At 38.1% G+C, this 23167-nt stretch overlaps 1 protein-coding gene across 2 annotated transcripts in view; it reads left to right on the forward strand.

Annotated features, from left to right (window-relative positions):
- The window catches only part of LOC138329121 (microtubule-associated protein futsch-like), a 34217-nt gene extending 11825 nt beyond the window's left edge, over positions 1–22392 (forward strand). For both annotated transcript variants that reach the window (XM_069275878.1, XM_069275883.1), the window contains exons 4-22: positions 752–872; positions 1143–1273; positions 5787–5898; positions 6547–6756; positions 7597–7706; positions 8355–8504; positions 8876–9028; positions 9932–10034; positions 10364–10480; positions 10789–10919; positions 11187–11258; positions 11373–11558; positions 12805–12912; positions 13268–13437; positions 14882–14971; positions 15189–15335; positions 16035–16139; positions 17610–17697; positions 20102–22392. In XM_069275878.1, coding sequence (XP_069131979.1) covers positions 752–872; positions 1143–1273; positions 5787–5898; positions 6547–6756; positions 7597–7706; positions 8355–8504; positions 8876–9028; positions 9932–10034; positions 10364–10480; positions 10789–10919; positions 11187–11258; positions 11373–11558; positions 12805–12912; positions 13268–13437; positions 14882–14971; positions 15189–15335; positions 16035–16139; positions 17610–17697; positions 20102–20227 — 2430 coding nt within the window. In that variant the 3' untranslated portion in view covers positions 20228–22392. The remainder of the gene's footprint in view (positions 1–751; positions 873–1142; positions 1274–5786; positions 5899–6546; positions 6757–7596; positions 7707–8354; positions 8505–8875; positions 9029–9931; positions 10035–10363; positions 10481–10788; positions 10920–11186; positions 11259–11372; positions 11559–12804; positions 12913–13267; positions 13438–14881; positions 14972–15188; positions 15336–16034; positions 16140–17609; positions 17698–20101) is intronic.
- Positions 22393–23167: the final 775 nt, after the last annotated feature.

Genomic DNA, 23167 nt, shown 5'->3' on the forward strand with positions numbered 1-23167 from the left:
TGTCCACCATTACAAGAAACATGTTGTTGAAGTCTGAAAAAACTGGAAAGGAACACATTTTGTGGATATTATATTACTTCGACAATATCTGAAGTAAATCAATTAAAAAATGGCGGAAATTAATTTTCTTTCTGAACCCTTCATTATCAATAATTAATGAAATATTGTAATAAATTGTCTTGAATCAGAAGGCTAGAGCCGTTTTGGTTTATTCAGAACAACCGGTTCCACCGTTGGTTAAAGTCATTGTTTCAAGTATAAATCCTGGCGGACCTGCAGTTTTTGATACAGGCCTGTGATGGCTTTGTCAAGGCTCGTCTGAAAACAATATAAGATCATCAGGTCCGTCTTTAATTAATAAACGAACAACTAGGTCCAACCAGTCCAACCGTATAATGGAAAACAGCCTTAGAGTTAACACTTAATCATCAGTTATAAATTGACCCTTGTGAGTGGCATCACAATGTTGAAATATTGTATGGCATTAAACATTATAGTGTTGCAGAGTTTGTTCAAATGAACTAATGGACATCTAAATACAGAACTAGTGTACACCATATTATCTCTACACAAATCTCTTACCATTATTTAAAAGGCTTAACAATGAAAGATTCTTCCTACACGATATAGAAAGCTTGAAACCATGAAAAGACTTTCAGGTATTTACATTATATCATAGGTATTGTTGTCTGTATAACACATTAACATAAGTACTATATTATAATAATTTTGATGAATTTCCTTTGATCAGATGACCCGACCCCTGGTGGATGTCAGTGGAACATCAAACACTCCTCAGATTCAACAGTACAGTCTGGATACTCTCCTAGTCAAACTTCTTCAATGGAATCCCGTCTGGCTAAAGGAACAAGGTATGAAATGTGTAATAAAACTAGTCTCATGGAAGATAAGACCCAATTGATATATACTTGTAGAACTGTTCAGTTGATCATCTTACAAGTTGTTAACTAATAAGTACCCTTTTGCTTGTTTTAAACAACTTTCACAGGAGAGGGTTTATATTGCTTGTTATCCCTTATCCCTTTAGGTTTATACAATAACATAATTTGAATTGAAAAAAGCCAATCAAAATCAACTTTTAATGTACCGGTTGATATTTACGTGTAATTGTTGATTTTTAGTGAAGTGTCCATTCCCTCCTCCTGCCATTGAAGAAGAGAATCCATTATTCTCCCTGGGGGAGTCCTTTAGCAGTTTTGATGACTACATCCGGCTCTTTACTCCACACATCCTTATGGAGACATGGGAAACAGTATGTTTCTTTCACATTAAAGTTCATATGTTTTATGTAGGGACCCTATGTATAGTATCTCTGTCTGTTTGTCTGTCTGTCTATCCAGGTTGGTTTACATATTTAGTTTCAAGATATTTTTTCAGACACAGTCACACCTTTAAGTAAGTTGTAGTATACGTAATAGTCTTTGGTTTGTAAATAAGTAATGGGGGGGATACTAAGTTTTTTTTTTAATGAATTGCTGACAGGTTGATGTACATGTATGAAATTTTGTATGAAAAAAGAAAAAAATCAATTCTCTTGACGGCCAGATTTATAAGTTAAAATTGTATGTAGTTTAGACAGAATCAATTATAATGGCATTAAAAATCTGTATACGTTCAAATGTCATGCATTAACTCGATGTCATTGAGATCAATCTTCTTGAGTAATATCTAAGTATTTGAAGTTAGATTTGGAATATCGAGTGTTAAGTTCATAGGGGACTAAAAGCCCTACTCAAGTCCCAGTTATACCAGATTAAAGTGTTTGAATATTCCCGCCAGTTAGAAGTTATACTCCCAAGGTGGAACAAGAAGTGATTGTTTAATGTTTACTAAATAGTTGCCAGGGTCTACAGTTTAAAAATGATTTTATGAAATATTTGTTTGTCTGCATTAGCTGCATATGTTTGGTGTGCTGTGAGAACTGTGTATAAGCTTTAGGTACATATACAGTGTGTATGGTATCTGATGAGAATTTGAAGGTCAACGTAACAAGTTTGTTTACTTAAGATTGCAGATGAAGCTTGTATTATAGTTGTTCTATAGCGCTGTCATAATGTTTGACCGAATTCATATCGTAAAGTTACATAATAGTGTTAAACATCATTTTGAATGATCCCTTATTTTAGTAACCCCGAGGTCATTTTTATACAAAATAATATTGCAATGCAAACTAAACAGAAAAAAAATAATAATAAAAAATATTACAGAATACAATGGGACTAAATGGAAAGTTCTAGAAGGTACTTTAATTTGAACATGTAGCCATGGAACACCTGCAATGAAACACAATAACTGAATGACCTCAGGGGTCTTGTAGAATAACAAGTTACAATGTATGTTGGTATTAGTCAGAATAGTCCACATAGAACTATATTTGGCAGGAAGTTCTGAGAACACCTGCATTTAATCCAAATACATTTATCCATATTTTTGGCCTACCTTTATCAGATAATGGCGAGCTATTCAAATCAATTCACCTTACATCCATGGTTCGTCTGTTCATCCATCCTTTTATAAACAATTCTTGTTACCACTTTTTCACCGAAAGTTTTGAAAGGATCTTTATCAAATTTCATATGTAGGTTCCCTTGGACCCCTAGTGGTCCATTATGTATTTTGAAACCAATTGGACAACAATGTAGCTGACAAGCAGCCGTTTTAGATTTTGATCGTTGAAGTTTGTTACCGCTATTTCTCAGAAAATATTAAGGGATATTTCTTAAATTTCAAATACAGGTACCTCTTGGACTCTAGTTGTCCATATTGCATTTTGGGATAAATCATACCACAAGATGGCCAAAGAACAGCCATTTTGGATTTTGAAAGTTGGAGTTTGTTTACTCCATTTCTTATATAATTAAGAAGTACTGAAGCAATCTGTCTCAAATTTCATATGTAGGTTCCCCTTAAATGTTAGGTGTCAATATTGTATTTTACAATCTGCAACAAGATGGCCAACAGGCAGCCATTTTTTTTCTAAAAGTACTAAAGGGTTTTGTCTTAACATTTTATATGTAGACTCTCCACAGGCAGCCATTTTAGATTTTGACAGTCAAATTAAGATAGGTCCCCTATTTCTCAGAAAGTACAGAAGAGATTGTTGTAAAGTTTTGCATATTGCATTTTTGGAGTAATTGGACAGAAAGGCAGTCAATAGGCAGCCATCTTAGTTTAGTCTTATATCTAACCTTTATGCCATAGGACCAATGAAATACATATATACTTGAAATCAAAGAGGATCTTCATGTCAGATTAATTTGAGGTAATTAAGTGCAGCTGTATTCAGTCATTCCAAATTATAAATTATCTGTTCGTGATAGTAGGTATTATTGTTTTGTCTTTAGTTTGTGTGCAAAATTTACAAAATGTTTTCTCTGAAAAATTGATTTTGCACTCATAAACACTTGCCCCCTCAATGAATTTGAATACCTACCCACTACAGTATACCTACTCTCTATAACGAATACCTTCCCTCTATAATGAATACCTACCCATAACATTGAATACCTACCCACTACAATAAATACATATCCACTACAATGAATACCAACCCACTACAATGAATACCACCTACTACAATGATTACCTACCCACTACAATGAATACCTGCCCACCACAATGAATACCTACCCTCTGCAATGAATACCTACCTACTACAATGAATACCTGCCCACCACAATGAATACCTACCCACTACAATGAATATCTACCGACTACAATGGATACCTACCCAGTACAATGAATACCTACCCAATACAATGAATACCTACCCAATACAATGAATACCTACCCACTACAATGAATACCTACCCACTACAATGAATACCTGCCCACCACAATGAATACCTACCCTCTGCAATGAATACCTGCCTACTACAATGAATACCTGCCCACCAGAATGAATACCTACCCCTACAAAAATGAATACCTGCCCACCACAATGAATACCTACCCCACAATGAATACCTACCCACTACAATGAATATCTACCGACTACAATGGATACCACCCACTCCAACGAATACCTACCTACTACAATGAATACCTATCCACTTCAATGAATACCTACCCACTACAATGAATACCTACCCACTACAATGGATACCTACCCACTACAACGAATACCTACCTACTACAATGAATACCTACCCACTACAATGAATACTTATCCACTACAATGAATACCTACCCACTACAATGAATATCTACCGACTACAATGGATACCTGCCCACCAGAATGAATATACCTACCCCTACAAAAATGAATACCTGCCCACCACAATGAATACCTACCCACTACAATGAATATCTACCGACTACAATGGATACCACCCACTCCAACGAATACCTACCTACTACAATGAATACCTACCCACTACAATGAATACCTACCCACTACAATGAATACCTACCCACTACAATGAATACCTACCCACTACAATGAATACCTACCCACTACAATGAATACCTACCCACTACAATGAATACCTACCCACTACAATGAATACCTACCCACTACAATGAATATCTACCGACTACAATGGATACCTACCCAGTACAATGAATACCTACCCTCTGCAATGAATACCTACCCACTACAATGAATACCTGCCGACCACAATGAATACCTACCCACTACAATGAATATCTACGGACTACAATGGATACCTACCCAGTACAATGAATACCTACCCAATACAATGAATACCTACCCAAAACAATGAATACCTACCCACTACAATGAATACCTACCCACTACAATGAATACCATCCCACTACAATGAATACCTACCCACTACAATGAATACCTACCGTCTAAAATGAATACCTACCCACTACAATGAATACCTACCCACCACAATGAATACCTACCAAAAACAATGAATACCTACCCACTACAATGAATACCTACCCACTACAATGAATATCATCCACTACAATGAATACCTACCAACTACAATGAATGCCTACCCACTACAATGAATACCTACCCACTACAATGAATACCATCCACTACAATGAATACCTACCCCCTACAATGAATACCTACCCACTACAATGGACTTACCTACTACAATGAATACCTACCTACTACAATGAATACCTACCCAATACAATGAATACCTACCCACTACAATGAAAACCTACCCACAACAATGAATACCTGCCCACCACAATGAATACCTACCCACTACAATGGACTTACCTACTACAATGAATACCTACCTACTACAATGAATACCTACCCACTACAATGAATACCTACCCACTACAATGAATACCTACCCACTACAATGAATACCTACCCACTACAATGAATACCTACCCACTACAATGAATACCTACCCACTACAATGAATACCTACCCACTACAATGAATACCTACCCACTACAATGAATACCTACCCACTACAATGAATACCTACCCACTACAATGAATACCTGCCCACTACAATGAATACCTGCCCACCACAATGAATACCTACCCAATACAATGAAAACCTACCCACTACAATGAATACCTGCCCACCACAATGAATACCTACCCTCTGCAATGAATACCACCTACTACAATGAAAACCTACCCACTACAATGAATACCTATCCACTACAATGAATACCACCCACTACAATGAATACGTACCAACTACAATGAATACCTACCAGCAAGAGTAGATAACTCTGTAATATACAAATACAGAATTATTGAATTTATACAGGATGTTTTAGTAAGTCTTGTATAATGTTGTGTATTGACTTTGTAGGCCGTTAGGGGCTACAAGGAGAGTGTAGAATCTGGTGAGCCCAAACATACAGTTCATCTGTCTGCTGTACAACCGTCTGCTGACAAAAAGTTTCTCCACTATACATGGAATGGTAAGTGGTTATTTAGGGCCTTGTATCTCTGATCTCAGTCTGTCCGTTCGTCCTTTGACTTTAGGTTACCAGGAATTGTTCATTGTTTTGATATTACAATAATTAGCTTATGATTTCTGCAAAGGGTTTTTAAGTATTCTGAGAAATATCAGTGACTGCTGGAATTCTTACGTGTTAAAATACTATTGACAGCAGTGACAGTTCTGAGGAATTGATTGAGAGAAAGAAAATCTAACTATATTTGACCCAATAAACGCCCATGTCCCTATAACCGCCCCTCCCCCTTTTTGAGGACTCATTTTAATTGCCCGGACATAAGACCAAAACTATCAAAACTATATAGGTTTGCTATACTCTCGTCTTATTCAGCACACCTTTTCACTTTTTCAATTCCTTAAATGCCAAAGGTGCTTACTGGGTCGAATATGATACCATGTTCCAAAAGGTTTTGAATTTCATATTTTGATCCATTATGCATCACTAACCACAACAAAGGCTCATTATTTATCCTATACATGTATTATGGTTGGTACAAAATCACATAGGCACCATTGAAACAGTATTCTGTTACGTACTTCTTTTATTATAGTCACTTTATCCTATAGCACATGTATATGTAAGTATCACTGAATCTTCATCCTTTGTCAGGGGTGGTATCGGGAGACAAGTTTAGTACCAACCAATACCTGTGTGATGAAGACCTGGTGATCTGTAACTACATGTCGGAGGAGTGGAATCCTGCACAACCTGGAGCCCCTCCCCACTGTGTACCGCGGCGTACCTTTGGTTTCCTAGAGAGGGTCACACACCACAGACCCCAGGATGTGCCACGTCTGTATAATGATCTGCCACTACTACGTGAGTATATACCACAACAAATATTATAGACAAACATATGAGTACATATGTATATCTAAAACACATCTGGAGGTGCCACCGCTGTAAAACGTTCTGCCGCTACTACGTGAGTATATATGACAACAAATATTATTGACAAAGGTATGGTGTATATCTATCACATCAGGATATAACTCGACTGTATAACGGTCTGTCGCTACTACATGAGTTTATACCACAACAAATATAGACAAATGTATGATTATATCTATCACATCAGGATCTGTCACTATATATTAAGCAAGTGCAAATGTATGAGTGAGTATAGACCGTGATAATGGTAAATAAACATAATCTTTCACTACTTTTCGGGTGAGACAGGAGAATCTCAGCCGGATGGTGGGATTCTTTTTAAAGTTGTCAAACACAAGGGGTGTTTGACAGCTGAAGAATTTTATCCGGAGGTTTGAGGTCTCCTGTCTCACCCCTAAAAGTGTGAATGATTCTTTTTCTCTTACCCTCTGCACCACTTCCTGTCTCACATACAAAGATCTTGAGTAGCTTGTCTTTACCATAGGATGAGGTAGAAAAATCTCACACTGGTAAAATTGTGGATATTCCTTTCTGGGGTAAGAGAAAATGTGTGTCAATCATCAGCTTTGTTCTCTGCAAACACAACAATTACACATAACTTTGATTTCAGTTTTCTTCAGAGAGATTTTCTATCAATTTTAGAACCTTGTCTATCTTTAGGCTGGACGATTTGATCGATTAAGCCTATACTTATATTTTTGATGTTTGAGGAATCAATGTTGATATGTTCTGTAATCTCTTACTTACTTCTGTATTTTGTATTATCAGGAAAAAATGCACATGCTTTGGGAAATCGGAATGTTGCGACTCTAAAGCTAAAGCTCAAGATAAGAAATGGTCGGAATTTAAGGCCAGCAGCACAGCCAGCCACTCTCCAGGTAAAAAATCCACTTTCTCTCTCTCAACGTGTATGTGTATAAAAAGATTTTAAATTATCAGGTTTTTTTCTGAGAGACAAGTGATAATAGCTTCTAAGATAAGTGTTGACTATAGTTAAATGTGCTCTACCGCCAACTTATACATGTTTCTTTTCATTAATTAAAAGCAAGAATGGGTGATTTAAATTCTCTTTAGTTACATAAGTTGTGTATGCTTCACACTTCACCGCCTTTTAAAGTTGAAGTTGAAGTTTTTTAAAGCTGAAAGTATGAAAATAATTAATTGCAACCGGAAATAATTCCTTTATGCACTGACCTGTATTGAACAAAGTACTGATTGTGCATGCAGCAAGTACAAAATGATATATAGGCGTTAATTTGAAAATGTCCATTACCACTAGCTCTCTACCTGTGGGTTGTGAGTTTGAAACCCTCTTGGTACAGTTGCCAGGTAATTTTAGGTTGATGTTTTTCTCCTGATACAGATCGAGACTCTCCTCTACCTCTCAAATATGCATGACCCTGGCTGCCAAAAGGAAATAAAAACAAACCAGTTATTGCCCAAATATTAATTAATTACTATTGGTTTTGCTTTGTCAACAGCGTAACTTCTTTAACAAATAAAATCTCAAATTATCATTATTGCAGAAAGTTGTGTCCCTAATACCAATCGTTAGACAGTATAATGCCCTAGTGGAGCTGCGCAGAAACATCCTTTGGAGGCACATACTGGAGCCGGGCAGATCTGGTGTGTTTGATGAGAAACAACCTGTAACAGACACATTACGCAAACAGCTGGTAAGATATACATAGCAGGTCTTAGTTTCACAAACATTCCTTAACTTTAAGGAATTCCTTAACTTAAAATTCTCCATAGGAATTAGGAAAGCATAACTGTTTTTTAGAAGGTTCCTTAACTTAACAGTTTATAACTTGTATAATGCTTTCCTATGGGGAAATTTAAGTTAGTGATTCCTTAAAGTTAAGAAATTTTTGTGATACTGGGCCCAGGTCTCAATTTCATTATCATTTCTTAGACAGGTTTTACTATATATATATAAACATCTTTAGGATTTATCATTCTGTATTTTCACCATAAATAACACTCATAAGTTTCTAATTTTTTTCCTAAGGCTTTGGAATTTTATTTTATTTCATTTCTTTCACAGAAAAATTATAATCCATCCCAGCAGAGGGCTATTTGTACAGCTGCTAAGATAGCCATTCAGCCTCCCAACCTGCCTCGAATCTGTCTTCTACAGGGACCGCCAGGGACAGGCAAATCTCATACTATAGTAGGCATCATCGACAAAATTATAAGGGTAAGTCCTCTGTCTCCAATTTGTTTTTACAATAATTCTACGAGAATCAAAAGTAATGTTCAAAGACAGTTTTGATAACCTATAGGATACTTGTTCAGACTGACAATTAAGTATAGGTACATTTGTGTACCGTATGTATATTTGATGTTAATACCTTATGGAGTCATGTATGGTTCTGTTAGGAAAACAATAATTACTTTCATGGCTATACCCTGTTTTTCATGAAACTGTTCTGCTATGCCTGTCATACTGTAGAAGTGGATATATTTGCGAGTGTTTATTTTCACAATGTCCATGTGTAAACATTTCGCTGTGTTGTTATTTTCGTGATAGATACACTTTCATATTTTTACCAACACATGTACAGTAAAACAAGGTTGTAACAAATCTCTAGGAACCCACGAAATCACTTTGTTTTAAGCATAGATCTTTATACACTTATTACAGACATCTTTTAAGAACATTGGTGGGGAATGAAAATTACTACATTATGTAACCATGAATTTATTCAACATCAAACAATCTCCTGGTAATTAGTGAAAATTTCCCCTTTGCATAAATTTTGACAGTAAATTAGTTCTGATAAGCATGTGACCTCATGGTATAGGACATAGGATCCTTGTTTGTCACCTAACATCAATTTATCCATTTAACAATGCCTTTTCAATAACTAAGAGTCTATAAACCTGATAAGGAGATTGTATGGTTTGCTCAAATAAATGAATTTGATCTCATTCAGGGTTAGAAGGGGTCAAACAGGCTTAAGTTTTAAATAACTTTGTATCATTCATGAATTCTTTTTAATTTGCAAAGAGGCCAAGCGACCTGGTCATGGGAGTCAAGGAAAGGGGTAGAAAATACTAAACAAATGGTGGCATTATCGCTTTTTGTTATTTTCCACAGGACACAAATGGTCAAGGACGTATTTGTTTGTGTACACCATCTAATGCTGCCGTCGACGAAATCATCCGTAGGTTGATGTACCACAAGATGCAGATGACAAGAGGTATTTGTTATGTGTAACATTTGCTTTCAAGGTTGATTCTTGTGTTAACATTTTAAAGTTATTGAATGTACAAACACAGATGTTTTTTTGGCCTAAAAGTTTCCTTGTTACTAGGTCAGTATTTATGTCCACAGATCATTATAAATACATAAAACTTATCGGTCATGGCTACAAGAGGGCTCCAAGTGACACCTTTATTTTATTCTCTATTCTTAATTATTTACCTGCAATGTATTACAGATGTCCATGTCTTCATTGATGCTCCCATTTATGACACGTACTCCTCACATAAAACATTTACTCAGGTTAACAAAATATATGATTTACAGATCAGAACCAACCAGCTTATGATCTACATATGGTGAGAATAGGGAAGACGTCGTCTATACACAAGGATGTAGCTAAATACACATTCAGCGAGGTTGTGCATCACCATATTCAGAATGGTACGGTATGGTAGATTACTGTCACTCAATTAATATAATATCCACCAAAATTAATTGCAAAAATGTAGATATTTCTACAAAATATAATCATTGTATGTTTTCTGTTGGATCATTTACTAAATATAATCATATATATGTAACTATTATCTGGAAACATCTGTAAAATGTGATTGTATATCACAGTTCAAACAACTAGTAATGTATATATATATAGTTGACTTGAATATCTTCAGAATGTAATTGGTCAGAGCATTTCACTATTTCTAGTTCCTTGCATCTGAAGAACTGTTTGTATGTCTCAATTATAGAAATCAGAAAGAAGTTGAAGAAAACAATCCCAGAGAGTTCTATGCGTGAACTTGACTGCCTCACGAAGAAGATATCAGCCTTGTCCTTGGAATTGGAACAAATAAAGCCTGGGAATGCCAACAGTGTACATGTGAGTAGTGTAGAAAGGAGAAAGGAGAACAGGGACAGAAAGTTGAAGGGGAGTTGATAGGATGGAGGTGGGGAGGGGAGGGGGGTTGTTGGGGGATGGGAGATAGAGATGAAAATTACATGGGCCTCAGTACCCACAAGTATATAGGAAGAAACTTTACCCTAAAGAAATGTTAGAAATGTAGTTGGGATCATACAGTGATAAAGCTAATAGTAAAATATGTAATGCAAACAAAATATAAAAATAACCTTGTCTTATTGTAAACAGAAAAGAAGATTACAAGCTGATCTACAAAAGATGGAACAAAAGAAAGCAGACATCAATCAACAGCTCAGTCATGTAAGTATTGAACTTTGACACTGTGACCATATCAAGCTTACAATTCAAAGATTATCTTTATTATAATGTTGCGAATCAAATTGTTAAGTTAAGATATTCCTTTTTGTTTCACAGATAACCAAAAGTACATCGTTGTCTCCAAAAGAGGAATATGAAATTAAAAAGAATATCCTGTGGCGTGCCCACGTTATCTGTGGTACACTGAGCAGCTTCGGCAGTAGTAATATACAGAATCTGATTCGGTCGCGACACCCCAACGACATATCTGTCTTCTACTTCAACTGTATCATCATGGATGAGGTAGATTAGCAGTTTATATCATTTAAAATAAAGAGATATCAGTATTCGAGTGTGGAAAATTTGGATGATATGACAAATACAAAGCACTGTTTCATTTACTAATAATGTTAGTGGAATTCCAACTGTAATAATATTGGTTGTGTTTTAGGGGTATTTGAGGTTTATATTCTTGCTTCAAAATTAGAATATCAGCTGTTGAAATGTACAACTTGTAAGAAAGTCTACATTGATTGTTTATCCTTAGTGCTATCCACTTGACTAGCCCGAGATATTCTGGCCCTGACACCAGACTTGGACATTATGACATATAGATGTCTGGTTTAGGGCCAGAGCGCAGTAGTACTCGAAAACCTGGAATAGGCCGACACCGTTTGGTATCGGGCCAGGTACTCTCCGATTCAGACTGACCACTGAGATGCACCACTAACCTTAGTCTATACAACAAATGAATATCATATCTACCCAAATATAGCAATCCCTCGAGATTAAAGATGATTTGCATACTACGGGAAAATGGCGACGACGACGAGGGAAATTTAAAGTTGCGGAAAAGAAACTACTGTGTTGACACAATAGAACGTGCATGCATGATGAAATGGATGGCTATGAGTAGATAAATTATTCATTTGTTGAAAAGACCAAGGTAAGTGGCGATTCTCGGTGGTAATATTTTGTAAGTTGTCTGAATCGGAGAGTACCTGGCCCGATACCAAACGGTGTCGGCTTATTCCAGGTTTTCGAGTACTACTGCGCTCTGGCCCTAAACCAGACATCTATCTGTCATAATGTCTAAGTCTGGTGTCAGGGCCAGAGTATCTCCAGCTACACCAGACATCTATCTGTCATGATGTTTAAGTCTGATGTCAGGGCCAGGGTATCTCCCGCTACACCAGACATCTATCTGTCATAATGTCTAAGTCTGGTGTCAGGGCCAGGGTATCTCCGTCTACACCAGACATCTATCTGTCATAATGTATAAGGCTGGTGTCAGGGCCAGAGTTTCTCGGGCTACCCACTTGACCAGCTAGATTACTTAGAAACGTGGCATTTTGTGGATGCCAACAGAGTGTCTCCTCACTGATTTGATATTTCAGCGAAACTCTTGAAAACTCTAATTTTCTTTGGAATTTCTGTCTAACGTTTCTGAATAGTAACCACCCTGGTTTCCTTTAGTTTTAGTGATTATTTTCATTATCAAGCCACTATGAATGAAGAACAGTATATTTGTATAACTATGTATTTGTAGGCCACACAAGGTACAGAGTTAGACTGCCTGATACCCCTACAGTACGGCACCAGTAAACTTATCATGGTGGGCGACCCTGAACAACTCTCACCCACTGTTCTATCCAGGGTCTGTATTGATACCTCTTTGTGTATAAGTCGTCATTGACATTGACTAACAGTAGTTTTTGGTACCCAATACTATAGACTAAGTTAGGCATACAAAACTTTTGAATGTTTGTCTCGTAGAATGAACATCTACCTAAAATATATTGAAATTTAATTCAGTTTGTATTCTGCAAAAGGTAGTCCTCACCAACATGTTTTAAATTCAGAATCAAGAAATGAAATACATTCTCATGTAGTGAAAAAGACTTGGACATTATCTCAATACCTTTTGTTGTTACTTCTTTTCTGAATATGTATTCTGTTGGATGTGAATGTTGAATATTTTAAAAATTAGTAAACATGATGTTTCTGAACAGAAAGCAGAAGAGAAGTGTTTTGGCCAGTCTATGTTTGAGAGGATGTATGGATACTACAGATATAAAGACAGTAGCCCAGTACTTCTACTGGATACACAATATCGTATGAACCCCGAGATAGTAACCTTCCCCAGTCAGTATGTGTATGGAGGTAGACTTCTCTCAGACAGGTGAGACTTTATATCCTAGCTACAGGTTACAGTAACCCTGAGATAGTAACCTTCCCCAGTCAGTATGTGTATGGAGGTAGACTTCTCTCAGACAGGTGAGACTTTATATCCTAGCTACAGGTTACAGTAACCCTGAGATAGTAACCTTCCCCAGTCAGTATGTGTATGGAGGTAGACTTCTCTCAGACAGGTGAGACTTTATATCCTAGCTACAGGTTACAGTAACCTTGATAGATAGTAACCTTCCCCAGTCAGTATGTGTATGGAGGTAGACTTCTCTCAGAAAGGTGAGACTTTATATCCTAGCTACAGGTTACAGTAACCCTGAGATAGTAACCTTCCCCAGTCAGTATGCGTATGGAAGTAGACTTCTCTCAGACAGGTGAGATCCTTTAGTACCGAGATATAACCTAGCTACAGGTCCTACTACAGTAGTAACCCTGAGATAGTAGCCTTCCCAGTCAGTCAGTATGCGTATGGAGGTAGACTTCTCTCAGACAGGTGAGACTTTTATATCCTAGCTACAGGTTACAGTAACCCTGAGATAGTAAACTTCCCCAGTCAGTATGTGTATGGAGGTAGACTTCTCTCAGACAGGTGAGACTTTATATCCTAGCTACAGGTTACAGTAACCCGCAGATAGTAACCTTCCCCAGTCAGTATGATATGGAGGTAGACTTCTCTCAGACAGGTGAGACTTTATATCCTAGCTACAGGTTACAGTAACCCTGAGATAGTAACCTTCCCCAGTCAGTATGCGTATGGAGGTAGACTTCTCTCAGACAGGTGAGACTTTATATCCTAGCTACAGGTTACAGTAACCCTGAGATAGTAACCTTCCCCAGTCAGTATGTGTATGGAGGTAGACTTCTCTCAGACAGGTGAGACTTTATATCCTAGCTACAGGTTACAGTAACCCGCAGATAGTAACCTTCCCCAGTCAGTATGTGTATGGAGGTAGACTTCTCTCAGACAGGTGAGACTTTATATCCTAGCTACAGGTTACAGTAACCCGCAGATAGTAACCTTCCCCAGTCAGTATGTGTATGGAGGTAAACTTCTCTCAGACAGGTGAGACTTTATATCCTAGCTACAGGTTACAGTAACCCTGAGATAGTAACCTTCCCCAGTCAGTATGTGTATGGAGGTAGACTTCTCTCAGACAGGTGAGACTTTATATCCTAGCTACAGGTTACAGTAACCCTGAGATAGTAACCTTCCCCAGCCAAGGGAGAAGAACATGCAGTGCTGAATGATTATATAATATGCCATAAATAGCTAGGATATAACACTCGGGTGGGTTATCAATGAGGCCATTACAAAGATGTTTTTATATTAGTCAATATGGTTGTACTGGATGTGACTGTAGGAGATATATATAATACAAAAAATTAGTATATCTGTTCACTTCCTTCGAGGCATAAAAATGATGTTTATACTGTAGATGCACAGTGGAGCGTGGCCTGAACTTCCCATTAAAGCCATATTTGGTGTTTAACATCGATCAAGGTCAGGAACAGAGTTCACAGGCAGGGTAAGTGGATGTGAAGTTTCTATTTGACCCCAGCATCCAGATAAATGGATTGAAAATTAAAGTTTTTGATAACCTAGTTTTGTGAGAAAGAAAACACTTGAACTATGAGTAACAAATTCTATCTAGAGATCTGATTTAAAATCAAGAACACCATTGTAAAGTATCTATACAATCATGTTTTACTTAATAGATATGTTTTGGTATGACTATGTTACAGGTCTATAAAGAATGAAGCTGAAGCTCAGTTTGTCTCCATGATGTGTCAACACTTCATACACTATGCAGACATCCCTCAGACAGATATTGGTATCATTACACCTTACCAAAGACAAAAAGCATTGCTCCTAGAGTATCTGAAGCAGAGGTGAGTACAGCACCCTTTCTGATACATTAGGGTACCATTAAAACCCACAGTATATTGCTCTTCAGTAAACTGTATTATTTATGTGCCTACTCCACCATGAGAGGAATCACACATTTATAGTTTTTTGCTACCCTAGCTGTCCCATAAGACCTGTGAAAATGCTACTTGTCATAAAGTAATTCATTTTAACCAAATGAGATAAGGCCCTTAGGGCCTTTTGCACCACTATCTATCCCATTTCCTTTACTGAATTAATGGACACATCCAATCTGAGGAACTACTTTGTATTGATAATCACCATGATGTGCATTGGTTATCTTTCTCTATTTTACTGGCTCAAGTATTACATATTGGCTAAGGTATAGCTTCATCTTTTTGATATAGCATTGTTATGGTCATATCTATTCCCTTATAAAATGAATATATTTTCAAGCTATTTATGAAAAAGAGGTTTCTGATTGCTGTATATTTTGACACTTTCAACTTGTTAATGCAGACTTGGGGCACCAATTTCAGATTGAGGTTTGTACATTAAAAATTCTCAGTAGTTATACAGCTGAACCTTTAATTAGCCTGATTGTAAAAATCGCCATCCCACTAAAGATGTAATAGTGCCAAAAATTTGGTTAGATTATAACATTTGCATCATACTCCATAGATTTGATGTGAGAATATAAGTTTGCAAATTTTCCTCTTCAGCAAAATGACCAGTATTGAAGTTGGCACAGTAGATGGATTCCAAGGCAGAGAAAAAGTGGTCATCATCATGTCCTGTGTCAGGGCCAGCAGTTCAGGAGGCATTGGGTATGTATCAAGGTCAAGGATTACTCACATGTACTGTGTCAGGGCCAGTAGTTCAGAGGGCAATGAGTATGTATCAAGGTCAAACAAAGATTACTAACATGTACTGTGTCAGGGTCAACAGTTTAGGGGGCATTGGGTATGTATCAAGGTCAAGAATAAGTAAATTATTCTGCATCTGCGCCAGTAGTTCAGGGGGCATTGAGTATGTATCAAGGTCAAACAAAGATTACTAACATGTATTGTGTCAGGGCCAGTAGTTCAGAGGGCATTGAGTATGTATCAAGGTCAAGGATTACTCACATGTACTGTGTCAGGGTCAACAGTTTAGGGGGCATTGGGTATGTATCAAGGTCATGAATAAGTAAATTATTCTGCATCTGCACCAGTAGTTCAGGGGGCATTGAGTATGTATCAAGGTCAAGGAGTATGTATCAAGGTCAAACAAAGATTACTAACATGTATTGTGTCAGGGCCAGCAGTTCAGGGGGCATTTGGTATGTATCAAGGTCAATGATTACTTACATATGCTGTATCAGGGTCAGCAGTTCAGTGGGCATTGGGTATGTATCAAGGTCAAACAAGGATTACTCACATGTACTGTGTCAGGGTCAGCAGTTCAGTGGGCATTGAGTATGTATCAAGGTCAAACAAAGATTACTAACATGTATTGTGTCAGGGCCAGTAGTTCAGGGGGCATTGGGTATGTATCTGGGTCAAGGATTACTCACATGTACTGTGTCAGGGCCAGTAGTTCAGAGGGCATTTGGTATGTATCAAGGTCAAGGATTACTCACATGTACTGTGTCAGGGCCAGTAGTTCAGAGGGCATTGTGTATGTATCTGGGTCAAGAATAAGTAAATTATTCTGCATCTGCGCCAGTAGTTCAGGGGGCATTGGGTATGTATCTGAGTCAAGGATTACTCACATGTACTGTGTCAAGGCCAGTAGATCAGGGGACATTGTGTATGTATCAAGGTGAAGAATTATTAATGTGTACTGTATCGAGGCCAGTACTTCAGGGGGGGTCATATAGGGGTAAACATGTACTTATAGGTATAGTGTATCAATGTCAAGGATTATAACCAACAACTGTACTGTATCAATGTCAAGGATTATCCAACAAGAGTTGTTGGGTTGTATCAATGTCAAGGATTTATAACCAACCAACAACTAGTTGTTGGGTTGTATCAATGTCAAGGATTATAACCAACAACTAGTTGTTGGGTTGTATCAATGTCAAGGATTATAACCAACAACTAGTTGTACATGTGAAGGTATTAAAATAAGTAGCAACGCCAATCATAATCAAAATGTACTGCATCAGGGCCAATAGTTATAATTACTGAATTTGATAATGCATGTAAGAAGGTTTTTGAGTAATTATGAACAATATTTTCAATCATAATGATGTGATTATGGTTAAGTTGATCATTTGTCTCTTGAATGTGAACTTTTCCTCCTCCATACAGGTTTGTTGGCAATAGGAAAAGGATGAATGTAGCACTGACAAGGGCAAGGTCAGCCATGTATGTTGTGGGAAATCTCAGCTCACTGGAGGTAAGCTCATGATGATGTGTCTTTAATTTCTAAGATGTCTTTAAGGTCACTTTAAAATATGTGCATGTTATTAGCAAAACAGCATGTGAGTTTACACCTTGTTGTGGCACTCCTCATGGCTCTTTCCATCAGTCCAGTTAAAACAGACTAGACATACACTACTGAATAGATTTAAGTTTAAATCTATTTACGGTTGAAATATCCTGAAAGCAATGGTGTAGGGGACATTAGTAGTGATAGCTCATTACAATCAGTATACAGTTGTTGACTGGGGTTGAGGGCAACAGATGATTTGTTGGACCCGAAGACATACTGTTACCCGAGGCCAAAGGCCGAGGGCAACAGTTTGTGTGAGGGTCCAAAAAAGCATTTGTTGCCCGAAAACCCAGTTGATAACTGTTTTGTTATACCCATTGACTCAAAACATTAACGTCATTTATTGTATGCGTGACGTCACTCCAGTCCAACAGAACATTTTAACAGTCGATTTTAAGTTCTTTGGACCGCTCTACGGAACAGTTCATTTATTGACATTTTTAGCTCACCTGGCCCGTCGTCCGTCGTCCGTCTGTCCGTCAACATTTCCTTTAAATCGCTACTAGTCATAGAGTTCTGCATGGATTGTAACCAAATTTGGCCACAAACATCCTTGGGGGAAGGGGAACAGAACTTGTATAAATTTTGGCTCTGACCCCCCGGGGGCAGGAGGGGCGGGGCCCAATAGGGGAAATAGAGGTAAATCCTATAAAACGCTACTTGTCCTAGAGTTCTGCATGGATTGTAACCAAATTTGGCCACAAACATCCTTGGGGGAAGGGGGAAAGAACTTGTTTAAATTTTGGCTTTGACCCCCTGTGTGCAGGAGGTGTGGGGCCCAATAGGGGAAATAGAGGTAAATCCTATAAATCGCTACTTGTCCTAGAGTTCTGCATGGATTGTAACCAAATTTGGCCACAAACATCCTTGGGGGAAGGGGAACAGAACTTGTATAAATTTTGGCTCTGACCCCCCGGGGGCAGGAGGGGCGGGGCCCAATAGGGGAAATAGAGGTAATCTTATAAATCGCTACTTATCCTAGAGTTCTACATGGATTGTAACCAAATTTGACCAGAAACATCCTTTGGGGAAGGGGAACAGAACTTGTATAAATTTTGGCTCTGACCCCCTGGGGGCAAGAGAGGTGGGGTCCAATAGGGGAAATAGAGGTAAATCCTATAAATCGCTACTTGTCCTAGAGTTCTGCATGGATTGTAACCAAATTTGGCCAGAAATGCATCCTTGGGGGAAGGAGAACAGAAAATTGTATAAATTTTTTCTCTGACCCCCAGGGGCAGGAGGGGCGGGGCACCATAGGGGAAATAGAGGTAAATCCTATAAATCGCTAATAGTCCTATAGTTCTGCTTGGATTTTAACCAAATTTGGCCCAGAAACATCCTTGGGGTTAACAGAATTTGTATAAATTTTGGCTTTGACCCCATGGAGCAGAAAGAGTGGGGCCCAATAGGGGAATTAGAGGTAAATATTCAAATTCCTTCAGAAAAGAAACAATGAACTTGTATTCAGAACATTCCTAGGCATTACAAACCAGGTGAGCGATACAGGCCCTCTGGGCCTCTTGTTAGGTCATCTGACCCGAAGGGTCAGGATGACCTATAGTCGTCATGTTTCGTCCATCGTCTTGCGCCGTCCGCCGTGCATTAACTTTTCACATTTTGAACTTCTTCTCAAGTTCTACCAGTGCGATTTGGCTGAAACTTGCATGAAATGATCCTGATATGGTCCCGACAAAGTGTTGTTATTTTTCGAGTCGATCCGAAATCCAAGATGGCCGCCACAGCCGCCATCTTGAAAACACATTTTGAACTTCTTCTCAAGTTCTACCGGTGCGATTTGGCTGAAACTTGCATGAAATGATCCTGACATGGTCCCAACAAAGTGTTGTTATTTTTCGGGTCGATCCGAAATCCAAGATGGCTACTATGACACTATATCTAATTAATTTCCTACATGTTAAGGCCCTTGGGCCTCTTGTTAGAAATAAAATTTGTTGAAAGAAATTGAAAATGATCCTGACATAGTCCTGACAAAGTAACACCATTAATTTTACCATTGCCAAGGTAGTCAGATGACCGTCAAGGCCCTTTGGGCCTCTTGTTGTCGATAGAGATTATATAGAAACGATTGCATAGGGGTATAACAATAGGTATTGTCAGATATATCTAACAGATCTCTTGAAACTCAATGTAAATTATAGTGAATGGTTGGTCTCTGTCTGTTGTCACCCATTAGCTGCAAGTTACTGAACATGATGATGTATTACCAGGGTATGTGCAAATGTACATTATACAAGTCTGAAAAAGGTCTTCTTGAAAATTACAAGTCTCAAACTTATTTTTGTTTCAGAGGCCTGGAGGTGAATGGCATGACCTCATAGATGATGCCAGGAAGAGAAATGTTATTATGGAGTGTAGTAGTCACACAAACAACTTAACTGCTATACAGGCCTGTTTTAAACGACTGCCATCTTGAATATGAGAGATCCACATGACAATTCCATCAGAATGACACACCAACCTCACATGGGAAAGCATATTAGAAGATTTGACAAAGTGGTGTAAAGGAAAAAAACCCAACACATTTCATGTGGACGTGGAAGGTGATGATCCACAGACTTGACATGTGGATGTGGACAGTAATGCTCCACAGACTTGACATGTGGATGGGGACAGTAACGCTCCACAGACTTGACATGTGGATGGGGACAGTAACGCTCCACAGACTTGACATGTGGATGGGGACAGTAACGCGCCACAGACTTGACATGTGGATGGGGACAGTAACGCGCCACAGTCTTGACACTTGTGGATGTAGACAGTAACAATCCGGACTTGACATATGGATGTGGACAGTAACGCTCCACAGATTTCACCTGAGAAGGTGGACAGTAACACTCCACAGATTTCACCCAATAATATGGACAGTAACGCTCCACAGACTTCACATGTGGATGTGGATGGTAACAATCCGGTCTTGATATGTGAATAGTAACGGTCCAGGATCTGTCCCAAGACAATTCATGGGCCAGATATAGGACAATTCCCAAGGTTGTAAGGGTGAAATAATCATCTGTGATATTTTGTGTTAATTTGCATTTTATTGTCAATCATGTCAATCATGATTATGTTCTTTATGTTGTATGATTAAGTTGTGATGTATACTGTGTGTATGGTTATATTGTGATGAGTGAAGACTTGTATACATATGTATAGGTGTAGAAGTATACCAATAATGTGAATGATGAACTGCTGAATGCCATGGTTATTCATTCAGCCATGCTTCTACTTTTCTTTGATTTTTTAGCTCACCTGTCCGTCGTCCGTCCGTCCGTCCGTCTGTCCGTCAACATTTCCTATAAATCGCTACTTGTCCTAGAGTTCTGCATGGATTGTAACCAAATTTGGCAACAAACATCCTTGGGGGAGGGGGAACAGAACTTGCATAAATTTTGGCTTTGACCCCCCCGGGGGCAGGAGGGGCGGGGGCCCAATAGGGGAAATAGAGGTAAATCCTATAAATCGCTACTTGTTATAGAATTCTGCATGGATTGTAACCAAATTTGGCCACAAACATCCTTGGGGGAAGGGGAACAGAACTTGTATAAATTTTGGCTCTGATCCCCCAGGGGCAGGAGGGGCGGGGCCCAATAGGGGAAATAGAGGTAAATCTTTTAAATCACTACTAGTCATAGAGTTCTGAATGGAATTAACCAAATTTGGCCACAAACATCCTTTGGGGAAGAGGAACAGAACTTGTATAAATTTTGGCTCTGACTCCCCCGGGGGCAGGACGGGTGGGGCCCAATAGGGGAAATAGAGGTAAATCCTATAAATCACTACTTGTCCTAGAGTTTTGCTTGGATTGTGACCAAATTTGGCCATAAACATCCTTGGGGGAAGGGGAACAGAAATTGTATAAATTTTGGCTCTGACCCCCTGGGGGCAGGAGGGGTGGGGCCTAATAGGGGATTTAGAGGTTAATATTAAAATTCCTTCAGAAAAGAAACCATGAACCTGTATTCAGAACATTACTTGGCATTACAAACCAGGTGAGCGATACAGGCCCTCTGGGCCTCTTGTTTTAAAATTCACATTAAGGTGCTATGATCTACAGGTTAGCAATAAGGATTCAAAAAGATTATAAATGAAGAAAGTTATGAGTAAAACTAGCCTTGTTTGTTATTTAACACAAATCTTGTCCTGAGATTAGCAGAAATCAGTTGATTTGCCTACAGTACATGTAATGCATTTAGTTTTAAATCATTTTAAGCTAAACTGGCCAAAAATGTCGATTGACGTTATATCAAGGTATGCTGTCTATGCTGCAGCTGTCTGTTCGTCAACCTTTCTTGTAAATTGCTACTTGTCATAATCACCTTAACAGATTTTGATGAGAGTGGTCTGGAGCATTCAAGGACTTCACTGAACTTTTGGAAATATAGAAAGTACCCAATCTACACTTGTGTAGAACATTGCCTGGTACAAAAAGCCAGGGGAGTTGAACAGGCCCTCTGGGTCTCTTGTTTTCTTTGAAATTCACTGCCATTTACTGTCATATTAATCAATTTTTATGGTGCAGCTCTATGATTGTTTCTGTTATAGTCAAATGTAATAAACACAAATATTTTTTAAAAGTGATTAAGTTTGTCATGTTTTAATGTATTTTACTGTAAATCAACATTCTTTCACGTGCAATTTACTTTCACAAATTCCACAATCAAAGAAATTTCATGAAAGTTTATCTTCGAGAATTCATATATGCATCTTTTATATTGATAAGAATTTTCATTTGATTTTTAAACCTGCGAATGTTAATCTTCATGAACTTGTTTTGAAATAGAAACTGTGAATTTAGTAGCCATGAAAGGACGTTTGTTTACAGTGGTTTAGAATAATATTATTCTGAGATCACAAGTTCTTGATCCTTACTAAATAATGCCTCGTGTTAGTTTTTCTATTTCCCATACAGTACTTATTACAATCTGTTATTATATTCTAGAAAATCTTTTGAAGTTTTTCAGACTACATGTATAGCAAACATTCATCATTATCTAAATTGCTTGGTGATACAAAGAGCCTTTTGCGCTTGCTGTATTTTTTTTTCCAAACCCACGTTTGCCAGGCAACAATCAAAGGCTCTACTCCACCTCCTAGACCTAGTACCGGGGGTACTTCAATAATCCTGACTGTCAATAGGACACAGCACAAGATTGTAAACAGGACACACCACAAAGAAAACCCAAATCCAAACCTCTCTAAACCACAAAGAATTTTAGTTATTGTTTCCTTGTACTTTGTTGTCAGGGACGATGCTTCTAATAAAGCTTTTCATTGTGTAAAATAAAGACAACAGTCATTTATCAGGATGTTAAACAAATATCACGGGAACATCGGCGTCCACCTACCAACCATC

Source organism: Argopecten irradians, chromosome 1 (genome assembly GCF_041381155.1).
Source record: "Argopecten irradians isolate NY chromosome 1, Ai_NY, whole genome shotgun sequence".
NCBI classification, from domain to species: Eukaryota; Metazoa; Mollusca; class Bivalvia; order Pectinida; family Pectinidae; genus Argopecten; species Argopecten irradians.